Consider the following 27,955-nt stretch of genomic DNA (forward strand, 5'->3'; position numbering starts at 1 on the left):
TAATGAATGAAATATTAAAATCTGAATTTTTGTTCTCGAGCTGTAAAGAATTTAGAAAATAGTGTTTTAAGACATTCAGATCTTTGTTTTTTTCCTCTTCAAAAAAGTATAAAGGGTTGTTAATGCTTTTATAGAAAGTTAGGGTAACTGTTGGCGATAGTGATAACTTTGACGAGACTTCAGCTGGTCTGTTTATAAGCAACACTGCTAGTTTCATTCAGTGAATCGGATGACAGTAGCAGAATTAAACAGGAGACTGTCTATTTAGAAAATAGGATAGATTTGAGACAAACGTACGCAATTTTCAACTCATTACCTCTTTAAGTTGCGTGATGGCAGGTTTGCTCTCTACCCAACATTATGCAGCGTTGGGTAAATTAAAACTACTGAGAAATCAACCTGCCCTGTCAGCCCTAACTACCACTCAGCGTAAATACAGCAGTAAGGATGCAGGGAGTGAGTACTTGCACAAAAGTGTCGTCCCGACCATGCATTATCAGAAGAGTTTACCAAGGTAGGTGCATTTCACACATTTATTATTACCCAAATTGTAGTTATTCATCTTTTAAATGTTTGTGTTTTATCAGTGCAAATAGAATGTTGTAGTGGCAGTGATTGTATCTGTAAATGCTGAATTTAAAATGTATAAAACACGAGTTTTAAGATAGAAGGTAAAATGTAGGTGAAAGTGCAAAGTGTACGCTTCTGTCGCAAGGTTTTGGCTACAGGGGATAAAGCTTAGGCAGAATCTCGCGAGATGTTGGGTTGAGGTTTAGGTTTGGGGGAAGGATTAGAATAATAATAGCGGATATAGGATACAGCCATAGCCTAAATCCTGTGAAATTAATTTTATGGTTAGGTTTGAGGGTTGGATTAGGATGAAAAACAGCGGTAATCAGGCGAGATTTCACGAGATTTGGCCATAGCTGTATCCCTTCTAGCCACAATCCTGTCGCAAGGGGGATGGGGACACGGTGTTACAAGTAAATTTGTCCCCTTTGCTTTAATTTCCGTTCCATTAGTGTTTGTACAGTAATCGTGCATTTTATGGCTGTACTGCTTCCTTTAATTAATTGGTTTATATAGACATTTTTATTGGACGCTTTCAATTAATTTTTATAATATAAAGTAGATAGAATCACAGCTGGGCAGATAAAAAGACCTGTGAATGTGCAAATGTTAGATTACTAAAATAATACTAGTAAAAAGTATCTTTCAAAATTGTAAGATGTCACTCAATAAAAATATTGGGAAAAATACTATACGTTTTTACATTTACAGGTTGCCAGTTCCAAAACTGGAGGACACAATACGAAGATATTTGGCAGCTCAAAGACCCCTGTTGAATGATGAACAGTACAGGTACTTACAAGGCTTCATCTAATTTGTTTTATATATTAAATAGTTGACATTTTTTGCCTACCTATGTGCTTATGAAATCCAACAGCAAAACAGAGAAAGTAGCACATGATTTCCAGAATGGCTTTGGCAAACAATTACATGAAGAACTTGTTGCCTTAGACAAGACAAACAAGCACACCAGCTATATATCGGGTAAGAGCTTTCTCTCCCTATATATCACATAAAATATATGTGACCTTGCCTGTGAAAACACATCTAAACTATATTTTTTTGGATGTACAGGTAATTTTGCAGGTCACATATATAAAATGAAAAAAAAAAATCTATTTGCAACAAATATTTTAAAATGCAAGCTCATTAACGAATTTCTCCTTTTTGCCTTGCAGCTCCATGGTTTGACATGTACTTAGCGGCCCGGGAGTCTGTTGTGCTTAACTTTAACCCCTTCATGTCATTTAACCCTGACCCCAAACCAGAGTACAATGACCAGCTTGTGCGGGCCACCAACATGGTGTGCTCAGCCGTGCGGTTTATGAAGACCCTGCGAGCAGGTCTGCTCGAACCTGAAGTGTTTCACCTTAACCCTGCAAAGAGTGACACGGACAGTTTCAAGAAGTTCATCCGATGGGTGCCCTCCTCCATCTCATGGTTTGGAGCTTACATGGTAAATGCATATCCTCTGGATATGTCTCAATACTTCCGCCTCTTTAACTCCACACGTATTCCCAAGCACAAGCGTGATGAGCTGTTCACAGATCAAAAGGGCCAACACCTGCTTGTGATTAGACAAGGCAACCTGTATGTGTTTGATGCACTGGATCGGGATGGCAACCTGAAAAAACCTTCTGAGATTCAAGCTCACTTGAAATACATACTAGCAGACCCTACCCCAGCTTCATCATTCCCCTTAGGCGTACTGACCAGTGAAAACAGAGACACTTGGGCAGACTTAAGACAAAAGCTACTGGATGCTGGAAATGGTGAAGCCTTGCGGTTAGTAGACAATGCTCTGTTTTGCCTCTGTCTGGATGAGGAGGAGATGAAAGATCATATTCACATCTCCCACAACATGCTTCATGGTGACGGTTGCAATCGCTGGTATGACAAGTCCTTCAGTATCATCATTGCTAAGGATGGACAGGCGGCCATCAATTTTGAGCACTCTTGGGGTGACGGCGTGGCCGTTCTCCGTTTCCAAAATGAGGTTTTCAAGGACACGACCGAGAAGCCTTTGGTTGGTCCCGGCTCCCAGCCAGCATCTGTGGACTCTGCCTCTGCAGTCCGACGACTGGAGTTCAAACTAAATGAAGAGTTAAAGGCTGGAATTGCAAAAGCTAAAGAGAACTTCAATGATGCTGTATCAAAGCTCACCATCGATGCCATGGAGTTCAAGAAGGGTGGAAAGGAGCAACTTAAAAAGAAGAAAATTAGCCCAGATGCAATTGCTCAACTGGCTTTCCAAATGGGCTTCCTACGGCAGTACGGGCAGACCGTCGCCACATACGAGTCATGTAGTACCGCAGCCTTTAAACACGGCCGCACAGAAACCATCCGTCCTGCTAGCATTCACACAAAGCGTTGTACCAAGGCGTTCGTGCAAGAGCCAGGAAAACACACAGTTGATCAGTTACAGGGGCTGCTATATGAATGCTCGAAATACCACGGACAGCTTACCAAAGAGGCAGCTATGGGTGAGTGTAGCATTTCAAACAACTATCGTTTAGTATCGTTTACGATGTACCCTATACCTGTTGGTATTCATTTCTTTGTTCATTTACACCTAGGTCAAGGATTTGATCGTCATCTTTTTGCCATGCGCTACCTGGCTAATTCTAAAGGAATGGCACTGCCCAGTCTGTACCTGGACCCCGCATATGCTGCCATAAATCACAACATCCTGTCCACCAGTACCCTTACCAGCCCTGCAGTCAGTCTAGGTGGGTTTGCTCCCGTGGTGCCTGATGGTTTCGGAGTGGGCTATGGTGTGCACGATGAATGGATTGGGTGCAATGTGTCCAGCTACCCTTCTAGAAATGTTCATGAATTCCTTAAGTGTGTACACAAATCCTTGGAGGACATTTTTACGGTCCTTGATGGAAAGCCTATTCATTAATAATAAGCAGTAAATAAAAAGCACTTAATCTGTTGGTGAAATCCAGTATTGGGCATTTAGGACTGGATTTATAATATGCTTGTTGTTATTGGATGAAGACTAAAAACTAAATATGACGTAATTGTCTTTAATGGGTTATTGTAAAATGTGTGGAAAACCATCTGTAATTGCTTGATATTTAAATCTTACTTTAGTAATTGAAGTCACTGTAAGTAAGTAAACATATTACATATTAGGACCATCTAAACATGTTTCAAATATAGGGCATTCTTTATATTTGTAGTACATTTTTGAATTAATTCATTTCTGTTAATTTTTTCTTCAAATACAACTAAACTGATCACAGATGCTGGAAAATGTATGCTGAATAACTTTGGCACTACACAAGATTCCTCTCTTATTGTGCCTTATCTGAGAACATAAAGGAACAGACAAGAAACCTTGGGGCTTCTTTAAAAGCATTGGATTGTAAATACCACAGTGAGAAGCAAGCTTTAAAATGTTCATAGGTTGAAACATCTTAAACATCTTTTGTGCATGTTTACAAACATCACACACCTATTGTACACAACCTTCTGTATCACATGTATGACTTACAAGGTTTTTGAGATCACAGGCTTAGTTCACTCTGCAGGGCTTAATGCTCAGATTTTTTTTGCGCTGTCATTACGTTATCATTTAAATGCGGCTGCCATCATGTCCGAACTGTATCAGCCCTGAAGTGACCCCCATGTGCAGAAGACGACGCAATGTCAGACGGAGCACACCCTGTTTGCAGAAATAAACTCGGATGAAATGCGACATGGTCGTTCAGACTGAAGTCACATTGCAATACATTAGATATGTATCCGATTTAGGACCACATATAAAGGTGGCCAGTGGAGGATTTGAAAAAATTGGATTTGTGCTGTTCAGACTGTCAGAAGAAAACCAGATATGGGTCACATTTGAAGTTGAATGGGCCACTTTCGCCTGCAGTGTGAATGTAGCCTTAGACACCCCCACAGTAGAAAGACTTTCAATAAAGTATAACGAGGATCAACGGTAGAACAAGTTTTTATTTTAAAAAAACAATAAGGACAACAAAAAACCATCAAACAATGTACAAATGTTGAAAGCAACTAAAATATGATTTCCGGCCAGAGTAAAAGCAGATGAACGGTTAGATGGGCTTGATTTTGAAGTGGAGGCCAATGAGACTGAATACAAGGCATTTCAGATCCTGGACCAGATAGTAGAAAACTCTGAGTCCCTCTGGGTCCCTGAAGAATTTCAACAATGTATGTTACCACTATTACATTTACACTACAATGCATTTACAATACAATACAATGCAACGACTAAAAAGTGATACTGAAATTGCGAAGTTGAGAGTAAAAAATGAAACCATCAGATTTCATAACAATACTCAAATAATCAGTAATGCACTAAGAACAGCCTAACTCTAATGGAATCCCATATGAAATACACTTACTAATCCCATATGAAATATACTTACTTGGACTGGTTGACATCAATTAAAGATCCAATTTTGGAGGTTGTAAATGAGATGTGCTCATCACCGATGACAATCTCCAGTTCCTTATAAAGTACAGAGAAAATCATTAAGGATGTTTTATGAAGTATGAGCAAGTAAAGGACTTTATTTAGTAAACAACAACTCTCTTTCCCACAAACCTGTCTGCCGACCCTGTCTGGAGGAGGCCACAATGCATCATCTTCTTTTGTGATTTCACTGTCGTCAATGATCCTCTTTAACTCTTCCATCACGCTTTTATGAACATAAGCCTTAAGAAAAAATAAATTTTCATTAAACTTTTGACTCATATCAGAAACGTGATGTTATCGGGCATTTCATCTTACCTCTTTTCTGATCATGACGTCGTTCTTGTAGTTACTGTTGTTAGCATATCTCAGCTTGCCTGAATAAAACACAGACAATACATAAAAAGTTTAAAATAAGATCTATAACGTTACACATCTTTAATGATCATCCTGGAATATTGTATTATTACATGTAAAAACACTCCTTACTACAAACTATCACAGTAACGTTACAAAACACTAACGTTAGCAGTTCTATGACTTGTGTAACTTTACTTGGAAATCGTTACTGTTAGTAAAAATAACATGTATTATTTTTAAACGCAACAAAGTACAAACTGTTTTGGTTAAACATGAAAGCGTGCAGGGTATCAATAGAAAAGCTGTTAGCATGTTAGCTTGCTAAAGTTGGCGCCTCAGCTTGCCGTCCGGTCTGAATTCAAATTCCAGAAATTCGTGGCCGAATTTACCTTTGTGGCCAACATAGTACCTCAAATAGAAGTCACTCGTGGACATATCTGTAAATACTATTACAGTATGCGTTTATATGTCTAAATTACCGCACGCTCACACTTCAATGAACCGTCTGTGCTTCAACAACCAATATGGAATCTCGTGCGTACTAAAGGGGCGCTGTAACGTCGGTTCGCATAATGCTGACGCACACACTGTGGCGGTTGTGGGTAGAAGGGACAAAGCAAACACCGAAATCTCGCGATACCCTAACCATAAATAACACATATCGCGAGACTTAGGTCATAGCTGTATCCCTTCTAGCCAAAACCTTTGCTTACTGAAACAATTATTACACAGTGGACCCTTTAATATTTTTTCTCACAAAAAGTTTTTGTTTAAGGGTTAATGGTGGTCTTAATTTCACCCTGTGCATATCGAACATACATGTAACAAACTCTGGTGGTACAAAAACTTTTATTTTGCTTTGCTGTCCATCACTTTAATACAACTGTCTGCAATTGTTTACACATTTACAACATGATTCAGATATTATGGATTTATTAATTAAACAACATGGACACAAAGTCCATCTTCAGCTTCAGGAATGAAATAAGATGAAGTTTTATTAACACTTATTATTGACACAATGTCACAGAACCTGTTTAAAGCCTTGCCATTATAGTTCTGTTTGGTGCAACAACATGTTTTGAGCATGCAATGAAAACAATTTTGTTGTCAGTATGTCTTAAGGGACAGTTTACCCAAAAATGAAAATTCTGGCACAATTTACCACTCCCATGTTGTTCTGAACCTGTACTAGTTTCTTCAGTCTGTTGAACACAAAAAAGATACCACACAGTTCACAGTACCCATTGATTTCCATTTTTTGTTTTTTTTTGCTATTAAAGTCAATAGGTGCCATCATGTGTAATTGCCATCGATTATTAAGATATCTTTATTTTGACTTAAGAAACTCGATCATGTTTAGAACAACATGAGGGTGAGTAAATGATGACAGGATTTTCATTTTTGGGTGAACAATCCCTTTAAGCTTTCTTTACATTTCCCATCCTCTTCTTAAGCATCACAATTTAAAGCCATTGGAAAAAAATGTGTTTAACATAATGTTCCATCACGCATAACACCATACTTCTGAAATCCACCCCCAAAGCAACAAGCTTAGTTTTCAGCAACAAAGAGATTCAACTGTTCCAGACTGGAATTTCTCTCCCAAATAAACATTATGGACGTCATTTACCATAATTACAAACAGTAGTGTGGGAGCTAACTAATTGATTCCATATTAAACAGTGATAAACAGATATAATCCCAAACATTACAGTAACAACGTGATATATCTGCACCATTTGAAGTCAAGTAGGATTACACAGAGTGTGCAAGTTAAGATAAAGATAATAATGAAACCTTGACGGTATTAAGGGCTTAGCTGTTGACTATTGCATCATTTTTAAAAGCTGGTGTTTAAATCTGTACTGATAAAACCAAGCCCGTCTTTAATGAACGAGTGGTCTCAGACAGCCTTGTGTGTTTTGATTTGTGTTCTGGTATGTGTTGTGTATAATGTAGTACTTACAAAAAAGGGTTACACTTTATTTTAAGGCGTCACTGTTACATTGTAATTATATAAGTACTAAGTAATAATCATCAACAACATGTACTTACTTTAGGGTTGGGGTTAGGATTAGGGTTTGGTTTAGTATTAGTTGCATGTAATTATGCATAATTAACTGTTATTACTATAATAATTACATGTAACATGTGTAACAAAGACACCGTAAAATAAAGTGTTACCCAAAAACCTTTAGCTAGGTCATTAAACAGTTTGAAAGGAATTCAGCATGATAATAAAGTTTATATTTTCAATATACAAAAGCTTACAACGGCACCAAATCTGCTGTAATGGTTTTAAACATTAGAAAATACTGATTTATAGGGCTGTGGCCAAAGAGGGGTAACATTTTCTTTCACAAGTCACAAAAAAGACTGTGAATTATTTATGATTAAATACAATAATCTCATATTTCAATGAGGTTTCTCACATATCAAAGCAAAACATGGGCTAAATAAAAAGATATTAACATCGAATTATATTTTTTTTACATTGGATAGCAGTGAGTCACCATGTATCATAGCAGCAATGCAGAAGAAAGCAAGAAGTACAAAACATTTAAATTTAGTAACAGAAGTATTATACAAATGATTAACCGTATGTGTGTGTGTTACACAATGATAAAGATTTCTAGATCAAAGGTAAGCGATAGGGAATCAATGTACAGTCAAGGTCAGGTTTCTTGTTTGGATGAAAACCCTGGGTCGATTGTTGGGTATTTTACAACCCAAATCCCTGAATGATTTTAGCAGAGTGGAATAAAATGATTTATCTGTACCTTCACAATACAGGTAAAAAACTGTAACAAAATATTGAGCTGCAAAATTAGCACTGTGTATGTTTATCAAAGCACCTGAAATAGGAAAAGTTGAAGAATACTAAATTAATCAATTGTCAAATAATAAATGGCATCTTGGTGTATATTTAGTGGGTAACCTGCATGGGCATCCATAAAGTCACAACGCTTGAAAAACATTAGACTAATAAATTAGAAAGTTTAAAAAAAAACAATTTTCAAGTAGCCTAAACACCCAACTGCCTTTTTGTCAGATGCCCCTTAAGAAATCTAATACATGAGTGTCGTAAACTGAATGTAAAATTGCATTAGAGTTAAGGGTACAGTGCATAGTATATGAACATAATTCCCTTGATAACTAACTCATGGTTTATATCAACACTCCAATGCAAATCTGCTCAATTATCAACTATGCTTTGTTTTATTAACTACATGTCAACACCTAACCAGTGACTGGCACTTATTTTTACAGGAAGCCAGAATTGAGTTGGGCTGTCCTCCGTGCCACTCAACAGTACTTCTGTAATTCAATAGTTAGCAAGATCTATGAATGGTTTTAACTCATCACCAAATTAACTTTTAGGTGTAAATTCAGTCAATATAACACTATTTGAGCCAATAGGTCCAGTTAAATTAACAAATACCGTCTTGTCTCTTTCCTGTTAAGTCCTGTTATAATAAATATACCCTGAGAGGCCTGTTGTGAATTAGCAACATTGTCTAAATTGTTTAAGTGAAATGGAGGAATTAACAGCTATCGTTCTGACAAAAACACTGATTTCAAAGCGACATTGTATAAAAAAATAAAATAAAAAACACTTGGTAACAACATGACTGTCAAGTAAGAGAGAAAACAGAAAGGGTTTCAAAACACCATTGTCTTTGGCATCTGAAAACTATTGATGACAAAATGAAAGGTTGCTGATAAAACGTAAGCTGCAAAAAAAGCGGTAAGAGAGATAAAATAACATTAACAATAATATTAAAAAATAATATAAGTGAAACTCAATTGCTTTATTTTTAAGTCATATATTTTTCAAATATTTATACCCTCCCTCTCCCCATTTATTCAACAATTAATTCTCAAAAAAATAATAATAATAATAAACTGAAATAAATATTGAAGAAAACGAATTTTGACCTTTAACTATCCCAGAACTTCTCAATCAACAAGCGTAGCCAAAAATTAGGAAGCAGTATGAAAAAAGGCAATCTTTGAAATTCTTTGTCTTAAATACAGTGTTGGCAAATTAACACATTTTACGACCAATCGTTCGATTCGTCCATCCGCTCCCTTTGCATCCTTCTACATTCTTTGTACAACTTCCTGCAAGAGGTCCGGTCAGTGCGGCCTGCTGCTGGACTCTGAGGGATGCCGTTTACGAGGTGTGCTGTTACCATTGAGGCAACCGTTCAAGCGTTTGGTTAGGCCACCATTCAGAATATCCTGAATGTGCTGCACTATCAAATTTATGGCGACTAGAAAAAGAGAGAGAAATAAAGAAGTGAACATGAGGTTTACATATGAAATCTGAATGCACTTTTCTAGGAAGCCCTGTGGATTAGACTCTCTTCGTTTTCATTTCAATTTCAACTCTCAGAAAAAGTATGAATGTTTTATGTTTTTCTTGCTTTAGTGCAGGTTATACAGTGAGGAAAATAAGTATTTGAACACCCTGCTATTTTGCAAGTTCTCCCACTTAGAAATCATGGAGGGGTCTAAAAACTGTCATCGTAGGTGCATGTCCACTGTGAGAGACATAATCTAAAAAAATACAGAAATCAAAATATATGAATTTTTAAATATTTATTTGTATGATACAGCTGCAAATAAGTATTTGAACACAATTCTGACCCTCAAAGAACTGTTAGTCTGCCTTTAAAATGTCCACCTCCACTCCATTTATTATCCTACATTAGATTTGAGGTCATTAACTGCATAAAGACACCTGTCCACCCCCCCCATACAATCAGTAAGAATACAACTACTAACATGGCCAAGACCAAAGAGCTGTCCAAAGACACTAGAGACAAAATTGTACACCTTCACAAGGCTGGAAAGGGCTACGGGGAAATTGCCAAGCAGCTTAGTGAAAAAAGGTTCACTGTTGGAGCAATCATTAGAAAATGGAAGAAGCTAAACATGTCAATCTCCCTCAGACTGGGGCTCCATGCAAGATCTCACCTCGTGGGGTCTCAATGATCCTAAGAAAGGTGAGAAATCAGCCCAGAACTACACGGGAGGAGCTGGTCAATGACCTGAAAAGAGCTGGGACCACTGTTTCCATAATACACTAAGACGTCATGGTTTGAAATCATGCATGGCACAGAAGGTTCCCCTGCTTAAACCAGCACATGTCCAGGCCCATTTTAAGTTTGCCAATGACCATTTGGATGATCCAGAGGAGTCATGGGAGAAAGTCATGTGGTCAGATAAAACCAAAATATAACTTTTTGGTCATAATTCCACTAAAAGTGTTTGAAGGAAGAAGAATGATGAGTACCATCCCAAAAACACCATCCGAACCATCCAGCATGGGGGTGGTAGCATCATGCTTTGGGGGTGTTTCTCTGCACATGGGACAGGGTGACTGCACTGTATTAAGGAGAGGATGACCGGGGCAATGTATTAGAACATTGAAGATGGGTCAAGGTTGGGTCTTCCAACATGACAATGACCCGAAGCACACAGCCAGAATAAAAAAGGAGTGGCTCTGTAAGAAGCATACCAAGGTTCTGGTGTGGCCTAGCCAGTCTCCAGACCTAAACCCAATAGAGAATCTTTGGAGGGAGCTCAAACGCCGTGTTTCTCAGTGACATGCCAGAAACCTGACTGATCTAGAGAAGATCTGTGTGGAGGAGTGGGCCAAAATCCCTTCTCCAGTGTGTGCAAACCTACAGGAAACATTTGACCTCAAACAAAGGCTACTGTACCAAATATTAACATTGACTTTGTCAGGTGTTCAAATACTTATTTGCAGCTCTATCATACAAATAGTTTTAAAAAATCATACATTGTGATTTCTGGAGTTTTTTTAGATCATCTCTCCCACAGTGGACAGGGACCCACGATGACAACCTCAGACCCCTCCATGATCTCCAAGTGGGAGAACTTGCAAAACAGCAGGGCGTTCAAATACCCACCTTCCTCACTCTAAGTGAAGTTTGAATTGCAAACATAACTTGTAATAAGGAATTTAATTTATTAAATTAATTTAATTTATTTGCAAAGCGCTTCCTGATTGTCAGAGTTACGTTTGCAAAGAATGTTGCTTTTATTTGCAAAATACTGTGTTTGTTTACTTTTGGTACAAAATTCACTTCATGGTAGAGATGATTAGTACCAGTTTCACTCAGTTTTGTTGTTAAATTAACTGAACCAGCAGCACTAAGAGTAAGGGAAAGACAAAACATGTTGGAATGCTCTCAATACTTTAATTGTGGCCTTGTCTGGCACCATCAAAAAAACTCCTACTTTAAAGAAAAAAATGTATGCGATAATCTGTTTGAAAACAGCTCCATATTCAAGTATGTGTGTGTCCTCTCTTACATGGAAATCTAATAACAACAAAACATTTAAATCTTACCCAGATTATCAGCTCCCCTTGGAATGATCACATCAGCATACTTTTTCGTCTGAGTAAAACAAATACGGAAAAAAAAATAAGAAGCCCTTATGGAACAAAACAGGAGCAACATTCCACTGGCAAAATATTTGGCTACACACTTCCTTGTGAAAAAAAGATTCAAAAATATCTTCTGTTTCATTGAAAAGCAAACGGCAAGATGTTATATAATGGGAGTAAAAAAACATTTTTGGGAAATGGGGTTATCCACTTTTTTCCTGGAGGTGCTGCTGTAAGAGCGATTATGGGTAAAACTTCTGGCAGAAGTAGTGCTGCAACAATAAATGGCTTATTCTGACTGCAATCAATTGCATCGTGATCTATCTATGTTTAACTATAATACTGTTTGCTTAAAGGAATAGTCTACTCATTTTCAATATTAAAATATGTTATTACTTTAACTAAGAATTGTTGATACATCCCTCTATCATCTGTGTCAACCCATCCTCATCCCATGGCGTCGATATTTGACGCACTTGACCATGTGTCAATGTGTTGCGCGGAGGGTATACCTTTCGCGTCATTTTTTGACGAACTGGGGACTTCAACACCACCACGTCCGTTGCATTCTCTTTCCTATTTTCTTACCATTTTCGCGTCGGTTTAGGGTTAGATTACGCAAAATTAAACAGTGTACGCGAAATTAAACAGTTGTCACCTGGCGTTGGGGTTAGAGTTAGGTACGACAAGTGTCACCTGGCGTTGGGGTTAGAGTTAGGTTTGGGTAGGGATGTCATTATGTAAATCTAACCCTAAACCGACGCGAAAATGGCAAGAAAATAGGAAACAGAACGCAACAGACGCAACAGCACTGAAGTCCCCAGTTCGTCAAAAAATGACGCGAAAGGTATACCCTCCGCGTAACATATTGACGCATGGTCAAGTGCGTCAAATATTGACGCCATGGGGTGAGGTTGTCTGTGTGCGTGCACGTTAGCGCTGGAGCGCGCTGCGACACTTCAATAGCATTTAGCTTAGCCCCATTCATTCAATGGTACCAATCAGAGATAAAGTTAGAAGTGACCAAACACATCAACATTTTTCCTATTTAAGACGAGTAGTTATACGAGCAAGCTTGGTGGTACAAAATAAAACGTAGCGCTTTTCTAAGCAGATTTAAAAGAGGAGTAGAAAGTTCAAGAACTCACTGGCAGACAAAACTCTTCAAAGGCAGGCTTGACAAATGTTATGTATTGGCTTAGCACTTGTTCAAGGTCACGACCTCTCTCACTGATGTCTCTCAGGACTGCGAGTAGAATCGCGGGCCATGAAAAAAAAGGAAGTACAAGAAAGACATGAATCAAATTACTGTGAAAAACGTTCACCCCCACTCTGCTTCCAGACTGGATGGATCTGCTTTGAATTTTGCTCGAGATCAGCTGATCTCGATAAAGCCCACACGCACCTCTGCGTGACAGCCGCGTATCCGCATCCGTGTCCACAAACAGCTTCATCTGAAACAGATCTCGGATTTCTTGCGAGTTAAACATAAGGATTCCTTCAAATAAAACCACATCTGCTGGATATACCGTCACCGTCTCCTCCTTTCTGTGTAAATAAAATAAAAGAGTGTATCAGGAAATACCTGAACAAACAGAGGCGACTAAATTAAACATGTCCAAACATACACAACATACTTTTGTTTAACTACCAAAACGTATTTACTGAGCTGACCTTGAATGGGTAACAAAGTCATAGACTGGAATTTGGACAGTTTTTCCCTCCATGATATCGCACAGGGTCTTGACTATCAGCTCATTATCAAAGGCATCTGTGGGACGGAGAAATAGAGGATGAGACACGCTATTGCTGAAGAACATTTGTTCTTGCCTCATCCACGGGTGGTGGGATTCAAAAAGCCATACAACTACTGCTGCTTTACAGTACGTGTGGTTGAGTCAGTCAAACAGCATGTACTGTAAACACACACAGCTGCCAAAGTACACAGACGCATTTACTATCACACTGGACATGTTAAAGAGTAATATAATATAATAGACTGGGTTGTTGTACACAGAGATTACTTCTAAACCATAAAGTAAATGGTTTTGTTGCTCAATCTACAAAAATAAATGATGTCTACGGCTCTATTACCTGGGTGGTCAAAGTTGAATTGTCCTTTAAGAGCCTTGGACTTCTGTTCAGAGGTTAGTACCCTGTAGAAACTGTCCTGACTAAGGATGACCACCTGCCTCTGATGATGGTCGATCTTATTTTGGCCAAGCAGCTCCATGATCTTCTCACAAACTGATGACTAAAATAAAAAAGTGACATGGACATGAAAGATTTCTGCATGTGCACTTCCAATAAGTTCCAATACAGTGTACAATTTACTTTGTAACTGTGCAAGGGGATGACAAAATGTGCAGCAATTCAGTGCATTCATTTTATAAAGGTTAAATAAGTTAAAGCTGTACTGAACTAGGAATGTTGGTGCTGTAGAAATCGTATAAGTCAAAGTCTACCTGTTTAAGATACTGTTTAAGTCACTCTATGTTAACTCAACAAATTTTTTACCTAAATAACTAAAAGAACTAAAATGTTCTTTTTCAGGAAAAAAATACTAAAAGGCCAAAATATAATAAAATAAATGATAAATGTCATGAGTATTTACAGAATAATCCAAAAATTAAGAGCGAGTCAATATGACAATTTTCAATTAAAGCTGTAATGCTGAATTACGCTGCAAATTTACTTTACTTGAGAAAGATGTCAGCATCATTTTATTTTTACACATAGACTGGTAGGCCTGTTAGTAGAATATATTGCAAGTTGTATGAAAAGACCCACATTTGGTTTTTGACCATTACAATAAGCATAATTCAACAATTTGTATATGGAGCCACACTTACAGTGCCTCAGAAATACAGATACCAAAAGACAAGGTTAGTAAGAAATAGACTGAAAGAAAATTAAGATATATCTTTAATACCATACTTTTTCAGTCTCAGGCATGTAAATTTAGGAAAAGCAAATGACCCATTATACAAATCATCAAAAAAAAAAAAACAGAACTTTACATAACAAAACTGGCTCTGTGATTACATAAGACTTTATCTTGTCAAACAAACCAATCTCTCAACGAATTTGCTATGCTGACAAGGAAAGAACACTATAGCTTACTTTCACAAACACAGGTGACACCCTGCGCTCCAAAAAACCACAAACCTAAAGCAGTTATGTTCAACATGAGCATGCACAGCTGCTTGCTTGCTTTTTCACTAATGCATGAGAATTCTGCATCCGTCTGCATTTTAATGTCTGATAGATAGGCTGATCTATTCTCAAAACACCTATGGGGCAAGATAGGACAAGTCCAGCAAGCAAAAAATTAAAACACTCTATGTGACTTGTGCTTTATATTCGAAGGTCATCTACAAGCATAGAATAGGTTTGCACCAACATGAGGTCAAAATTTTGATAGAACTATACAATAATGCTCTTTGACAAGTTTTATTTGGTAAGGGTTCATTAATATACAAACTATGCATGTAAGTCACAAAATGAATTACCTTACCATGCTATGACAACCATCTAAACAGTTTAAATCATCATTGCAAAGACAAATTTACACACCAATAGAGAGCAATCAAATGCAAGACCAGACGTCATTTTCGTCATCAAGAGGGTCCGTGGCCAGCTACGCGGACGTCTCTAGTATACTTTCGGCATAACTCATCACCTGTAGGCATATAGACCCCTTCATGGTTCACGTCACAGGCGGTTCCCACTGCGCATGTCGGGGTCAGAAAAGCCATTACAGCAGATTGAGTTGCGTATTATTCGGTATCGTCAAAAATGCCTACTTACGTCGTGGGCCGTGAAAATCGCACCAGGTCTTCCGTTAAAGGTGCAGTGTGTAAATTTTAGCAGCATCTAGTGGTGAGGTTGCGAATTGCAACCATCGGTTCAGTCCACTGCTCACCCTTCGCTTTTGAAATGCATAGAGAAGCTACAATAGCCGCCACCGGAAAAACATGTCATCGACAGAGAAATCTTTGTAAAAAATGTTTGTCCATTAAGGGCTTCTGTAGAAACATGGTGGCACAAAATGGCGACTTCCATGTAAGGGGACCCTCGGTGTATGTAGATAAAAACGTCTCATTCTAAGGTAATAAAAAATAACGATTCATTATAAAAAGGTCTTTATACACTCCTGATAATATAGTTTTGTTTATTATTTTGCATTTCTGTCAAGAGACCCTTTTAAAAATTACACACTGCACTTTAAGTTTTCGCGATTCATGCAGAATCTCAAAAACAAAAAATACAACATCTGCGGCTGCAAGCAATTAATGTGCAGACTGGAACAATGCAAATATCAAAGAGGCTTGTGTCTGTAGTGCTCATTTCATTTGAGGTAAGTCATCATTTTTCAGCCCTGTTAGATTTAACTAGAAAGCCTAAATGGTATGAACAGTTTGACCCCATGCTGCGCACGCACCCGATAGTAATTCAATGTTTACAAACCTTGAAGGGGTCTATAAATACAATTGTTTACCTTTGATTAATCAAAATGTAGCGAATGGGAAAACTCATAAAACCCTACACAAGGAGACTGAAACCACAACCTTGGAAACTACAAGCTTGCACTTGGTAAAGCAGTTTCAACCAGAGCGCAGAATGTCAATAAAATTGCTGTCCTTAAAACAGTACACTGAAGTCAATACATTAAAGTCATAATAAAGCAGTGGACAAAACATTCAGGAGGGAAGTTTCCACAAAAATGATAACAAACTGATTCAGTGAGAACAGCCAAAGATTAAGTTGAGACAACACATTTCCCATGCAGTGTGTGTGGTGGAGAGGCACTTGTGCACCTGACAGCTTGGAGATATCAGTACTCAGGAAATAAACCATAAACTACAGAAAACTTTACAATACACACTTGGGTTTGAAGATAAACAAATGAAATCTGACAAAAGAGCCTAAATAATTTTAAATAGCATTGAAATATGTTTTGAAACTATTATTCATTCAAAAACCACTATATATTACGGACATATTTTTTAACAGAGAAAAGATGTGCCCCACAAATGTTTACAAAACAAAAACAAGTCCAAATGCAACCGTGCGTCAATAAGAAACTGTTTTGACGCATGACGCAAGCCTACGACGCACGTATGTGCCGCTGCTGACCTCAATAACGTTAGCCAACAAAGCTCAGCGATTTTACCTTTAGATAACCCAAATTCACTAGTTTCTCGGCTTTAAATGTTAAATACAAATAAATCCATTTATATCAGTCTCTGATTTTACCACAAACAGTCATCGCGTGAAACAAAGAGACCCTGCCTGCTAGGATAACGGATATGATACCAGACGACATCCGACAACGTGAAAACCTCAGGCTCGGACGAAAGGTTTATCCAAATATAACAGCAAAATCTTCCCAACGCTTTGTATGTTTTGCTAAAAGCTATACTTAAGGCGTCAAAAGCTGATGGGGTTTGAATGAATCTGAAGGAATGTCAGATTTCAACCGGCGCGAGTTATCAAGTCGATGTTCCTAACAAAGAGAATCGTAACAATGTGTCGCCTCGACAATTAATCACATAATAACACCTGATTCATAACAATGCTGTGACGTTTTTCTAATGTATCCATTAAAAGTATTTCATATTGGAATAAACATATTGATAAAGTGCTTATTAATTAGTTGGCAAGTCACCATCGCAGTGTACGCGATTGGGCATGGGTGGGTTGTCTAAGCAGAGAATCAGATCAAAAGCTTTATTTTAAAATATATAAACTACAAAAGTGCTTACTTGATTTTCCCTGTACATATCTAACAGCTTTAAAATACTATCATAGTGTATTTGTTGTATATTGTGTAATATTAAACCTTATTGTGCATGCGAATTGAACCACATAAATTTAAAGTAAATTTGCCCATTTTATTATTAAAGATGTTAAACTATATGGGATCATTAAAAATATGTAAACAACACCTTGATTATTTCGTGTGACAATGAGCCACGCGACCAAGTGTGCGCGCATTTCAGACAAACACAACTAAACAATCTGTTAATATCCCCTAATATACACATTAGGTAAACCAGAATGCCAACCTTGCCGCTGGCAGTGCCGCCGGCTACCCCGATGAGGAACGGTTGCCTGAGAACATCATTCTCGGCTTGATTGTCCAACTTGCTCTCGCTTTCTCCTGCCATGCTGTCAGTGCCCACCATAGACTGTAAAAAAGGGTGCCCACACTGAGCTCGAGTAGTATGAAGCTGCAGACTCGGAGCCTGCAGCTACAGACCCCCGCCAAGAGACCCGCATTCTTAGCGCCCCCTGCTGTTTGGAAGATCGCATAACACCCTTACGGTCTTACGATCAGGATACGGTCTTCACCTCCGTTTCACATTAGTATGTCCCAGTATGTGCATACTCTCTTCTTCTGCACTCAGCAGTATGTACTTTCCCAACACAAAAACACATACTACTGAACATTTTAATATTTTTATTTTATTTTTAAATAGTTGACAACCTCAGTTGATGTAATTACTAATTGTAAAACTAATAAAAAAATGTGTAAAATGTATAGGCCTATATAAATTTATGCAGGTAGTGGTTGGTAAATTATTATTATTTTCCATATTCCTTGTATTAACTCAAGTGCTACAGACAGAGGTCAGTAAAGTTTCTTACTGTCACTTATGTATTGTTTTACAGTTGTCAACAAAACAGACTTTATGTCCTAAATTGTTGTTTAACTAGTGTTTGAAGCCTGTATAAATTCTGTATGATTCAAGCATATTTTAAAGCACACCCAAAACAATAATGTTTAAATTATTATTATGAACAGCCTTGCTAAAGCCTGATAAAAATCAGTAAAATCATGTCATTGTTGTCAGACTCAGACCATTTCACAAATCAGATTCCCAGCAAACTTCCCAGTCTAACTTATTTAGCTCTTTAAATAAACTGAAAGATAACACCCCTTGCCCCAAACTGACCTGAACAGCAGCTCCAGTTTTTTTAGGGCCAGCTCTCTGTAATATTGGTCATAGACTGATAATTTTTCAATTTAAATGCCACTGATATTGTTGGCAAAACTTTAGTTTAAAAATACTGGGTTATATAAAACTTTTTAGATATTTTAAAAACCCTAAACAACCACACAAACCTGCATGTCTTTTAATAAAGTCAAAATTGTCTAACAATTAACAATACACTTAAAGATATTTTTTTCATAAAATAAACTATTTAAACAAGACGACTCTACTTATATAAATATGAGCTTTCAAAAACATGTTACAACAAAAACTGTTACAATTAAATAACCTTATGGTTGACTTTTCTTTCAAAAACAAAGAGAAATCACTTATGTAGTAATCGCTACTTCAGATATTTAGCATATATCTTTAGCATCGCGTAGCGCAGGTTCTCTTCATGTAAAATGTATGCATGTATGTTCAGCTGTCCTTTGTAAGAAATAAGATAATACTGGGTTACTGCCACTAGTGGGAGAAATGGAGTCGCGAGTTCATATCACAACCACATTTAGCACTCACGAGGAACTCAGGCGCATGTTCATGACGTCATTAACCTAATGCTGACGCTGCTCCTACTTACTACTAGGGGGTAGTGTGTTAACTGCAGTATTATAGAGATTTGACACATAATCATACTATATTACCAGCCTGCAAAATGAGCACGATGTTTGCAGATACAATTCTGATTGTGTTTATATCTATTTGTACAGCATTATTAGCGGAAGGTAAGTAAACGACGTCGTTCATAAGCTTTAACTTACCTGACAGAAACAGCTTGCCGTTTCTCGAAAATGTACTTAGCTCAGCAAACAGATGACACATTCATTGGCTCTATGCTATTTTCAAGTTGTAGATAACGGGTTGCTTTTATTTTTTATTTTTCAGGAATAACATGGGTTCTGGTGTACCGTACAGATAAGTACAAAAGATTAAAGGCCGAGGTTGAAAAGCAAAGTAAAAAACGTAAGTTATATAAATCAAGCATGTGTATTTAGGAACTACTAAATCCATGTGATCGTTTTTTTTTTTGAAAATGTGCAACTTTATTTTAGTGGAGAAAAAGAAGGAGACAATTACAGAATCAGCAGGGCGTCAGCAGAAGAAAAAAATTGGTGAGACATTAAAATTATTATTATTATTGTTACTATAATCACTAAATTGACTAATAATATTGCATTCAACAGAGAGACAAGAAGAGAAACTCAAGAACAATAACAGAGACCTGTCTATGGTATTATAAAGTTCAAATTTATATCAAATGTTATTTTTTTTATTTCATTTACATTGCAAAAAATTACAGTTTATTAAAGATACTTATAATTGCAGGTACGGATGAAGTCCATGTTTGCCATTGGCTTTTGCTTCACAGCGTTGATGGGCATGTTTAACTCCATGTATGTATGAATATACATTTTGCAAATGGGCTTTTATTATAAATGTAAAATTAATAACACACGAAATTGCTTTGCGCTAAAGAGATTGTTTCTATGTTTGTCATTCCATCTTCGATGGTCGTGTTGTGGCCAAACTTCCTTTCGTCCCTTTGTCTTACATCCAAGGCCTCTCGCACCGTAATCTCCTTGGTGAAGATTACACTGACTGTTCTTTCATCTTCCTCTACATCTTGTGCACCATGTCAATTAGACAGGTAAGGTCTATCTGTTATGTCATATTAACCCCACAAGCCTGAAAATGGGATACAAAGTAAAATGATTGCATTTATTTGGTCTATAAACATAATGTTATGGCCAAATCTAAATTTTCATCTGAAAAGAGTTACAATTTGCGGTTTTATGCATGTTTTAACTTTTACCTCTGAATACTTGGATCTCCTCAGAATATCCAGAAGATGCTGGGTCTTGCTCCCTCACGTGCCGCCACTAAACAAGCTGGTGGATTTTTAGGACCTCCTCCACAAGCTGCCAAGTTTTCGTGAACATGTGTAAAATAGTGAGATTCATACATAATAAGAGGCCATGTGCTGTACGTTATGTAAAGGAAACACGTACGGTGAAAGTGTGTTAATCAGGTGCAGCTACATGTGGTGACCACAGAAGACGGCTAACTTTTTTTCTTTTTTTTTTTGAGTTTTTTTGAGTTAAAGAATGTGTTTGTAACTTATATGTAGTCAGATTTTTAACAGAAAATCTTCAGTTAGCAGATGTAATTATAAATGTGAATTCAGTCATCAGCATTTATGTACATTTTTATTTGCATATGCATATCCATAATTGCAAAATTTTGATTGCTCAAAGGTTTGAAAAAGGTTTCTTACCTCTTTCTCTAACTAATATAATTTTATGATTATCTTTAAGCTATATTAATTCATATTAGGCTGAGATATATGATTGATTCATTTCTTATAGTGACAAATAAAATAATGAATATTTGACCCCTGAATATTTAGGATATGTTTCTATGTTCTGTATTGTGTATGTAATCTTTTATTTATGTGACATAAATTACTTTTGTGACCTTACATTTTGTTTTTCTGTAGTCTTTGTTTTAAATATCACTGATTAAGTATGCAAGAAAGGGCTATTCATTGTTTTGCAATTTGGAGTAAAGTATTACGTTTTAGCCCTGCATATCCCCCATTATCCCACATTATAAAGTTTATTTTGTATTGCTGGTATACAGTAAAGGGTTTATGTACAACAAACTGCAACAGAACAAAATGACTAAATGCCAAAAATTGTGAACTTGTTTGGCTGGTTTTTGTTGCTTTACATTTCATGTTATAGTTCTGTACAATAAATAGCTTATATTAACATGCAGCCTTGTGTATTGTTCAAGTAGTTCATAGATGTTTACTCACTGCAGACAAAATATTTAGGTTTATATTTGTACTGCCAAATGCAAGGATAAAGTCAATGCAGTATATAAACTTAATGTATTGACAGAAGTAAAATAGAGAATCAAACAAGTATTGACAGGACTGAAAAGCACTTTCTAGAAGAGCAAAACACGCCCTTACAATTTATATTGCTTTATGTCCCTAGTAAAGTGTTTTTCAACAATGGGACCTCCAGATGACCTGGACATAGGTTTAAATTAAGCAAGTTAAACTAAAAATACAATATATTTCATAGGGGCGGTTTTCAGGACAGGGCTTATGTTAGACCCAGACTAAAATTTTGAGCTGCCTTAATTTAAAAACACCTTGTACTACCATAACCTAAAATATAGCAGTGCCATTGTTTGGTATCAAGATTCACACAAGTATTGTTTTTGTAAGGTTTGTTTATAAAAAACTAATTAAATGTCCTTATAAGGCCTAGTTCTGTGGGGAGTGAGAAAAATGTAAGACAACATCGATTTTACAGATTCAGTTTACCACAGAAACGTTCGTGCAGGAGTGAAAATTATGCACACAGTTGAAGAGTTCAGTGTGTTGCGCAATTTATGTCTCCATGTAAAACAACAGCCAAAGTGTTGAACTCAGACAGAAATATGGCCAGTTATTTTTTAAAGAAACATTCACATATCGTCCCACCCATATTATGTAACTGAGTCACATGATCAGTTTGAGCAACAATCTGCTTTAAATCCAGAGACAGTTGCGCAGACGGTCTTCTTTCACCACCACACGGCTGGAAAAACAGTCAGTCTGCACTTTGCACCCTGTCTTCGGCTTTCGTTGAAAAGGTACGAAACTTGCATACACGACTGTTCACTGCATTATTTCACCATTGCATGCACTGCTGATAAAACTTTTGCACATACTATGCATACAACTTTTGTGAGGCGTTTCCACTCGGTAGCGCGGAAATGACCCTGAACGCGCATATAGCGCGCTGCGCAGTCATGCCGGCGTGTGACATTGCTCTATCGCGATAGCTATTCAAATAGACCTGTTTCTAGACGCTCTCGCGGTGTTTTGATGTCATGCGCCGAACGGTCTGCTGCGCCGAATGAAGTCGAACATTCCTTTTAACTCTGTGCGCTTGCTTTGTTTATAAAAAATTACATGCCTTGACCGAGCAACACAAATTTCCACAATAGGTTCCCTTCCAGACCAGAATGGCTCAACAACCGCTCCTGTCGCTGCCCGAGTTTCAGAACTTGTCGGTGGGCACTTTGGTGATAAAGGAGCCGCTGAATTTCTGGGGAGGAGCGAGAGTGAAGCCTAAGCAAACAAAGAACCCCGAGCCAGTATACGAACCTGCAACTGGTATGATATGTGTTATTTACACTAAATGTTCCGTGCATTGGCGGGTGTACGTGCATTTCTGCACTTCTATGAGTGCAGACATCCCACCCTGCAAAAACTCCTTTTAGGGGAGCATGAAATTGCAGCATACCATACAGAATCTGTGGTATTACCCATTGCAAAAGGAGTTCAGTGATGTTACACTGAATTAATAAAATAAGTTATAGTAAACGTTACATAAGGAATGAAGAAAACCTTAAATGCAAGGAGGGGTTGTATTTTGGTGTGATTGTTAACACCCACAATGTGCATCAAACTTCCATAACATGTTAATATGATGAACCACTACTTTCATGCTCTTGGTATGCACTAAAATATATACTTTCTCAATAATACTGTGTAGACTGTTAAGATATTGTGTAAGTAGACAAACTGAAATGCAGCATTACTTTTGACCTCTAACTGTTATAAGTTATTGATTTACTAGACTCATAATTCTAGAAGTAATACACGGAAACAGTTATAAAACTTTAGTAATGCATGAATACTGTACATCCAATTCATTCATCCTCTGTTCTGTTGCCAGGTCGTGTGTTGTGTGATTTGATTCCCTGTGTAGAGGAGGAGGTAGACCAGGCCATTAAAAATGCTCATTCTGCATACCTGCAATGGCGCAAACGGTCTGGGATGGAAAGAGCCCAGATCATGCGTGAGGCTGCCAGGATTATTAGAGTAAATATATTAATGCATGGCACTTTTTTAAAGAACATATAATCAAGACGAAGAATCTTACATGTATTTAGAAGGTCAATAAAATTGTAGTCTTATCTATAGCAAAAATTGACAGAATTACCATGGCACGTTTAATGTCTCCAAAAAGTTTACTATCTACATTCATTTAGTTTCATTAAATTTATGCAGTTGCCAGACACTTTTATCCAAAGCCTCATCACCATTTAGACTGTAAAATATACACATTTATGCATCTATGCATACAGGTATGTTAACATCTATGCTGTCATTTACTGTATGATAGATGTTATTATACAGATTAATATGATTATTTCATGCACAGGTGCACAGAGATGCAATTGCAAAAGTGGAAGTGATCAACAATGGCAAATCCATCACGGAGGCTGAGATGGATGTTGAATTTGCAGCACAGAGTATTGAGTACTATGCTGGCATTGCCCCCACATTGTCAGGTAGGGTTGTGTAAACCATATCGACTTACATTCACACATTTGGAAGACACTTTTATCTAAAGTTACGTGCAGTGCATTTCGAAAATATAAATTCTGACAATTTAATTCGTGGCTCAGACATGGTCCACTATTGCCCCCTTCACAGTTCACGTCACAGGCAGTTCCCACTGCGCAGTCAGAAAAGTCATTACAGCAGATTGAGTTGCGTGCTATTCGGTATCGTCAAAAATGCCTACTTGTGTCGTGGGCTTTGAAAAACGCACCAGGTCTGCCGTTAAGTTTTTCGGGATTCCTGCAGAATCTCAAAAACAAAAAATACAACATCTGCGGCTGCAAGCAATTAACGTGCAGACTGGAACAATGCAAAGATCAAAGAGGCTTGTGTTTGTAGTGCTGACTTCATTTCAGGTAAGTCGTCATTTTTCAGCCCTGTTAGATTAAAATAGAAAGCCTAAATGGTATGAACAGTTTGACCCCATGCTGCGCACGCACCCGATAGTCATTCAATGTTTACAAACCTTGAAGGGGTCTATAGGGAAAAAGCATTGGTGCCACACTCCCTTCTTATCTGGACATGTACAATAACAGATTAACCCAGAAAGTACTCAATATAGTGGGCAACCCCACCCACCCCTCACACTGCGTCTTTAGTCTTCTGATGTTCTGGAGCCTCCAGGCCGAACCACAAGACTGAAAAACAGCTTTATCCACTAAACGGTTAGGAAGCTGCTATCAAATCTGCACACTGTTTGCACTATGCAAATATACTGAGAATATATATACTGTACTTTTATGTGCCACAATGTCTCTTTTCTTGTTTTTGTGAAATGTTGTACACTGTGGGGTCGAGAGAATGTCATTTAGATACTCTGTATGTTTTATACATTCAGCAGAATTGACAATAAATTTGATTTTGACTTACAGGAACGTCTTTATTTAGCCATGCTGGTTAACTTCTGTCATTCTCAAAAAAATATGCTGTAAGTTATGTCTTATAACCTTCGTGTCCTCAGGCCAGCACATACAACTTCCAGAAGGATGTTTTGCTTATACCCGAAGGGAGCCATTGGGTGTTTGTGTTGGCATAGGAGCCTGGAATTATCCCTTTTCGATGGCTGCCTGGAAGTCAGCTCCAGCATTGGCCTGTGGTATGAGTAGTTTTATGTATTTGTAATTTAGTTGCTCATCTTTGTTCTACAAACCATCTCCACATGTGGTGCTTTGTTTTATAAAAGTATTAAACACATTTTTGGAATACTTTCACATTTTTCCTTTTTTCTGTGCAATAATCGCTAAGTATGTTTTCTCTCTTGCCTATGGCCTCCATTTAGGCAATGCCATGGTGTTCAAACCATCTCCAATGACCCCAGTGACAGCAGTCATTTTGGCGGAGATCTATAAAGAGGCCGGTGTCCCCGAAGGACTCTTTAATGTGGTACAAGGAGGAGCTGAGACTGGATCACTGTTGTGTCACCATCCAACAGTGGCTAAAGTGTCTTTTACTGGCAGTGTGCCCACAGGAAAGAAGGTACAGTATAGTAAAGCATATTGACCTCAAATGATCAAAATGCAAGCATTACATTTAAAATGCATACTTGTTTGTGTTTTTTTTAAATCTCTTACTTTAAAGGTTATGGAAATGGCAGCCAAGGGTGTGAAGCCGGTGACTCTAGAGCTTGGAGGGAAGTCACCTCTTATCATCTTTAAAGACTGTGAACTGGATAATGCAGTCAAAGGTGCCCTCATGGCCAACTTTCTCAACCAGGGAGAGGTGAAATGAATGTGACCATTTCCAATAATATGAATCAAAGGATACATATTGTTATATGCAACCTTAGGTTGATTAAAAAAAGCATTGGTAAAGAATACCTCTCCTTTCAAAGATAATAACATAATTTGTTCTAATATTACCCCAGGTGTGCTGCAATGGCACACGTGTGTTTGTGCAAAGGGAGATAGTGCCCCAGTTTTTGGAAGCAGTGGTGAAAAAGGCCAAGGCTCTTACTGTTGGTAATCCCTTGCAAAGCGAGACACAAATGGGTGCTGTTATTAGCAAACCTCACATGGAAAAAGTGTTGGGTTTCATAAGCCAAGCTAAAGAACAGGTACTGCAGAATATCTGTTTGACTACTTTCTTTTAGTCAGTATATGTCATGTGTTTTTTTTTTTTTGAATGAACATACTGTTAATTTAATTGATAAATACATTTATTTTAGGGTGCAAAGGTTTTGTGTGGTGGAGAGCGATTTGTTCCCAGTGATCCGAAACTGAAAGACGGATACTTTGTGTCTCCATGTGTGCTGGGTGAGAGAACTTTAATATGTTTGTGTCTTCTAAATTGCACATGATGCAATTTTATTTTAATTAATTTGAAATGTTTTTTAACCCTTTAAACTGGTTTGACAAGTGCAGTTGTATTTACTCTGTTGATGTGTGCTATAGAAACAGAGACCCAACCCTTTTATTTCCCAACAGCCTTTAGGTTACATTACAGCCAGTATTTAGTACACCACCAGCACATAGATGATCTAAAATATTGTTTAAAGCATTTTTTTCTGCCACTACACACAGATAACCTTAAGGATGACATGACTTGTGTGAGGGAGGAGATCTTTGGCCCTGTGATGTCCGTTTTGCCTTTTGACACAGAGGAAGAGGTCCTTCAAAGAGCTAACAACACAACCTTTGGGTTGGCATCTGGAGTCTTCACCAGGTAACCTTACTGCATATACATATGAGATAAACACATTTAAAATAGTTGCACAGACAGGTGGTTCAATTGAATTTATAGATTTAACATTCTACTGTATTTTTGTATTTAGGGATATAGCTCGTGCACACAGAGTGGCTGCGAACCTTGAAGCAGGAACTTGCTACATCAACAACTACAATGTTGGTCCAATCGAGGTTCCTTTTGGAGGCTACAAGATGTCAGGTACTAAAAACATTACATTTATTGAGACAAACATAAATTTTTCATTTGCAGGAATGCTGTAAATGTCAGTGAATATTTCTCAGGACAAACAAGTATATTTCCCAAAATCCAACACATCTGCTTTCCTTTTAGGTTTCGGAAGGGAGAACGGGCAAGTGACCATTGAATACTTCTCTCAGCTGAAGACTGTTGTGGTGGAAATGGGAGACGTGGAAAGCCTCTTTTAAGCAATTGTGGGATTAACCATTAACACTTCCAATGAAAATGTGATTTTTACAGTGTTCAGATCAAAAATTTCTCCGTTAAGTTGGTGACAATATCCTAAGTACATTTGGAATTGCCATTAAAATGTGCCATTAAGTCAAAGATACACATATATGGAAAGCTGCCAAGCATAGGAACTGACTTGTTGTTGTAGTTGTTGTTTTTCTAAACTTAAGTAGTCCTTACGCAACATTTGTGTTCTCTGTTGCCATTCCCAACACGTGGAAACACTAACAGTATATTAACTGTTTAACAACTATGTATTTTCCAAACATATGCATTTGACAAACAGTGTCATGTAGTATTCAAAACTAGCTAGATTAATTCAGACTAGTTAATAGCTAAATTAATTAGAACGAAAGCAAGTGCCTTCCAGTCTTTCTACTGATAATCATACATTAGACAGCACTTTGTAGGAAGTATTAACACTAATTGTTGGTCCTAGATTTGTTTGTTTGTTTAACTTTCGCTCTTTTCCTACTTTCCAGCACAAAAAGACTTTGCATTTGTCTGGTTAAGTGATTTACAAGTTTGTAGCATTTCAAATAAAAGCCCTTGGAGTTCCAAGAAAAAATGCCTATTTTTGTTTC

General features: G+C 37.5%; 5 protein-coding genes across 7 annotated transcripts; 3 read left to right on the forward strand and 2 right to left on the reverse strand.

Moving 5' to 3' along the window:
• The first annotated feature begins 5 nt into the window (after positions 1-5).
• cpt2 (carnitine palmitoyltransferase 2) lies at positions 6-3,820 on the forward strand. Its single transcript, XM_055168168.2, has 5 exons — positions 6-514; positions 1,282-1,362; positions 1,448-1,554; positions 1,749-3,053; positions 3,147-3,820. The coding sequence occupies exons 1-5, from the start codon at positions 333-335 to the stop codon at positions 3,473-3,475; spliced, it is 2,004 nt and encodes a 667-aa protein (XP_055024143.2). The 5' UTR covers positions 6-332; the 3' UTR covers positions 3,476-3,820.
• Positions 3,821-4,515: 695 nt separating this feature from the next.
• magoh (mago homolog, exon junction complex subunit) lies at positions 4,516-5,943 on the reverse strand. The gene is made up of 5 exons (XM_073867929.1): positions 5,715-5,943; positions 5,339-5,387; positions 5,153-5,263; positions 4,974-5,056; positions 4,516-4,737 (listed from the first exon to the last, which is right to left on the reverse strand). The coding sequence occupies exons 1-5, from the start codon at positions 5,813-5,815 to the stop codon at positions 4,638-4,640; spliced, it is 444 nt and encodes a 147-aa protein (XP_073724030.1). The 5' UTR covers positions 5,816-5,943; the 3' UTR covers positions 4,516-4,637.
• Positions 5,944-7,608: 1,665 nt separating this feature from the next.
• Positions 7,609-18,081, reverse strand: uck2a (uridine-cytidine kinase 2a). Its single transcript, XM_055168173.2, has 7 exons — positions 17,879-18,081; positions 13,902-14,061; positions 13,482-13,578; positions 13,213-13,355; positions 12,956-13,053; positions 11,769-11,817; positions 7,609-9,660 (listed from the first exon to the last, which is right to left on the reverse strand). The coding sequence occupies exons 1-7, from the start codon at positions 17,996-17,998 to the stop codon at positions 9,524-9,526; spliced, it is 804 nt and encodes a 267-aa protein (XP_055024148.1). The 5' UTR covers positions 17,999-18,081; the 3' UTR covers positions 7,609-9,523.
• Positions 18,082-19,339: 1,258 nt separating this feature from the next.
• tmco1 (transmembrane and coiled-coil domains 1) lies at positions 19,340-21,579 on the forward strand. The gene is made up of 7 exons (XM_073867928.1): positions 19,340-19,533; positions 19,694-19,771; positions 19,861-19,920; positions 19,993-20,039; positions 20,135-20,195; positions 20,305-20,456; positions 20,646-21,579. Exons 1-7 carry the CDS (start codon positions 19,464-19,466, stop codon positions 20,742-20,744), a joined length of 567 nt encoding a protein of 188 aa, XP_073724029.1. The 5' UTR covers positions 19,340-19,463; the 3' UTR covers positions 20,745-21,579.
• A 725-nt stretch (positions 21,580-22,304) lies between these two features.
• LOC129414195 (4-trimethylaminobutyraldehyde dehydrogenase A) lies at positions 22,305-27,943 on the forward strand. 3 transcript variants are annotated; one of them, XM_055168158.2, is made up of 12 exons: positions 22,305-22,456; positions 22,811-22,982; positions 23,548-23,693; positions 24,037-24,166; positions 25,180-25,314; positions 25,498-25,694; positions 25,797-25,937; positions 26,083-26,271; positions 26,383-26,470; positions 26,738-26,879; positions 26,989-27,101; positions 27,234-27,943. In XM_055168158.2, exons 2-12 carry the CDS (start codon positions 22,832-22,834, stop codon positions 27,326-27,328), a joined length of 1,527 nt encoding a protein of 508 aa, XP_055024133.2. In that variant the 5' UTR covers positions 22,305-22,456; positions 22,811-22,831; the 3' UTR covers positions 27,329-27,943. The 3 variants fall into 3 exon arrangements, with proteins under 3 accessions (XP_055024133.2, XP_055024132.2, XP_055024135.2); XM_055168157.2 differs by having other exon boundaries at positions 22,311-22,456; positions 22,814-22,982; XM_055168160.2 differs by having other exon boundaries at positions 22,324-22,456; positions 22,826-22,982.
• Positions 27,944-27,955: the final 12 nt, after the last annotated feature.

Source organism: Misgurnus anguillicaudatus, chromosome 5, assembly GCF_027580225.2.
Source record: "Misgurnus anguillicaudatus chromosome 5, ASM2758022v2, whole genome shotgun sequence".
Lineage (NCBI taxonomy): Eukaryota > Metazoa > Chordata > Actinopteri > Cypriniformes > Cobitidae > Misgurnus > Misgurnus anguillicaudatus.

Coding starts and splice junctions, on each gene's coding strand:
- uck2a (XM_055168173.2), bottom strand. CDS start 17,998: ATGGTGGGCACTGACAGCATGGCAGGAGAAAGCGAGAGCAAGTTGGAC. Junction 11,818..12,955: donor TTGAAGAGTTTTGTCTGCCA/GTGAGTTCTTGA, acceptor TGTTTTACTCAG/ACGAAAAAGTATGCTGATGT. Junction 9,661..11,768: donor AAGGGGAGCTGATAATCTGG/GTAAGATTTAAA, acceptor CTCTTTTTCTAG/TCGCCATAAATTTGATAGTG.
- cpt2 (XM_055168168.2), top strand. CDS start 333: ATGGCAGGTTTGCTCTCTACCCAACATTATGCAGCGTTGGGTAAATTA. Junction 515..1,281: donor TATCAGAAGAGTTTACCAAG/GTAGGTGCATTT, acceptor TTACATTTACAG/GTTGCCAGTTCCAAAACTGG. Junction 1,363..1,447: donor TTGAATGATGAACAGTACAG/GTACTTACAAGG, acceptor GAAATCCAACAG/CAAAACAGAGAAAGTAGCAC.
- LOC129414195 (XM_055168158.2), top strand. CDS start 22,832: ATGGCTCAACAACCGCTCCTGTCGCTGCCCGAGTTTCAGAACTTGTCG. Junction 26,880..26,988: donor GCATCTGGAGTCTTCACCAG/GTAACCTTACTG, acceptor TTTTGTATTTAG/GGATATAGCTCGTGCACACA. Junction 27,102..27,233: donor TGGAGGCTACAAGATGTCAG/GTACTAAAAACA, acceptor CTTTCCTTTTAG/GTTTCGGAAGGGAGAACGGG.
- tmco1 (XM_073867928.1), top strand. CDS start 19,464: ATGAGCACGATGTTTGCAGATACAATTCTGATTGTGTTTATATCTATT. Junction 19,534..19,693: donor TACAGCATTATTAGCGGAAG/GTAAGTAAACGA, acceptor TTTATTTTTCAG/GAATAACATGGGTTCTGGTG. Junction 20,457..20,645: donor GCACCATGTCAATTAGACAG/GTAAGGTCTATC, acceptor GGATCTCCTCAG/AATATCCAGAAGATGCTGGG.
- magoh (XM_073867929.1), bottom strand. CDS start 5,815: ATGTCCACGAGTGACTTCTATTTGAGGTACTATGTTGGCCACAAAGGT. Junction 5,388..5,714: donor AGACCGGACGGCAAGCTGAG/GCGCCAACTTTA, acceptor AGGCAAGCTGAG/ATATGCTAACAACAGTAACT. Junction 5,057..5,152: donor CAGACAGGGTCGGCAGACAG/GTTTGTGGGAAA, acceptor GTACTTTATAAG/GAACTGGAGATTGTCATCGG.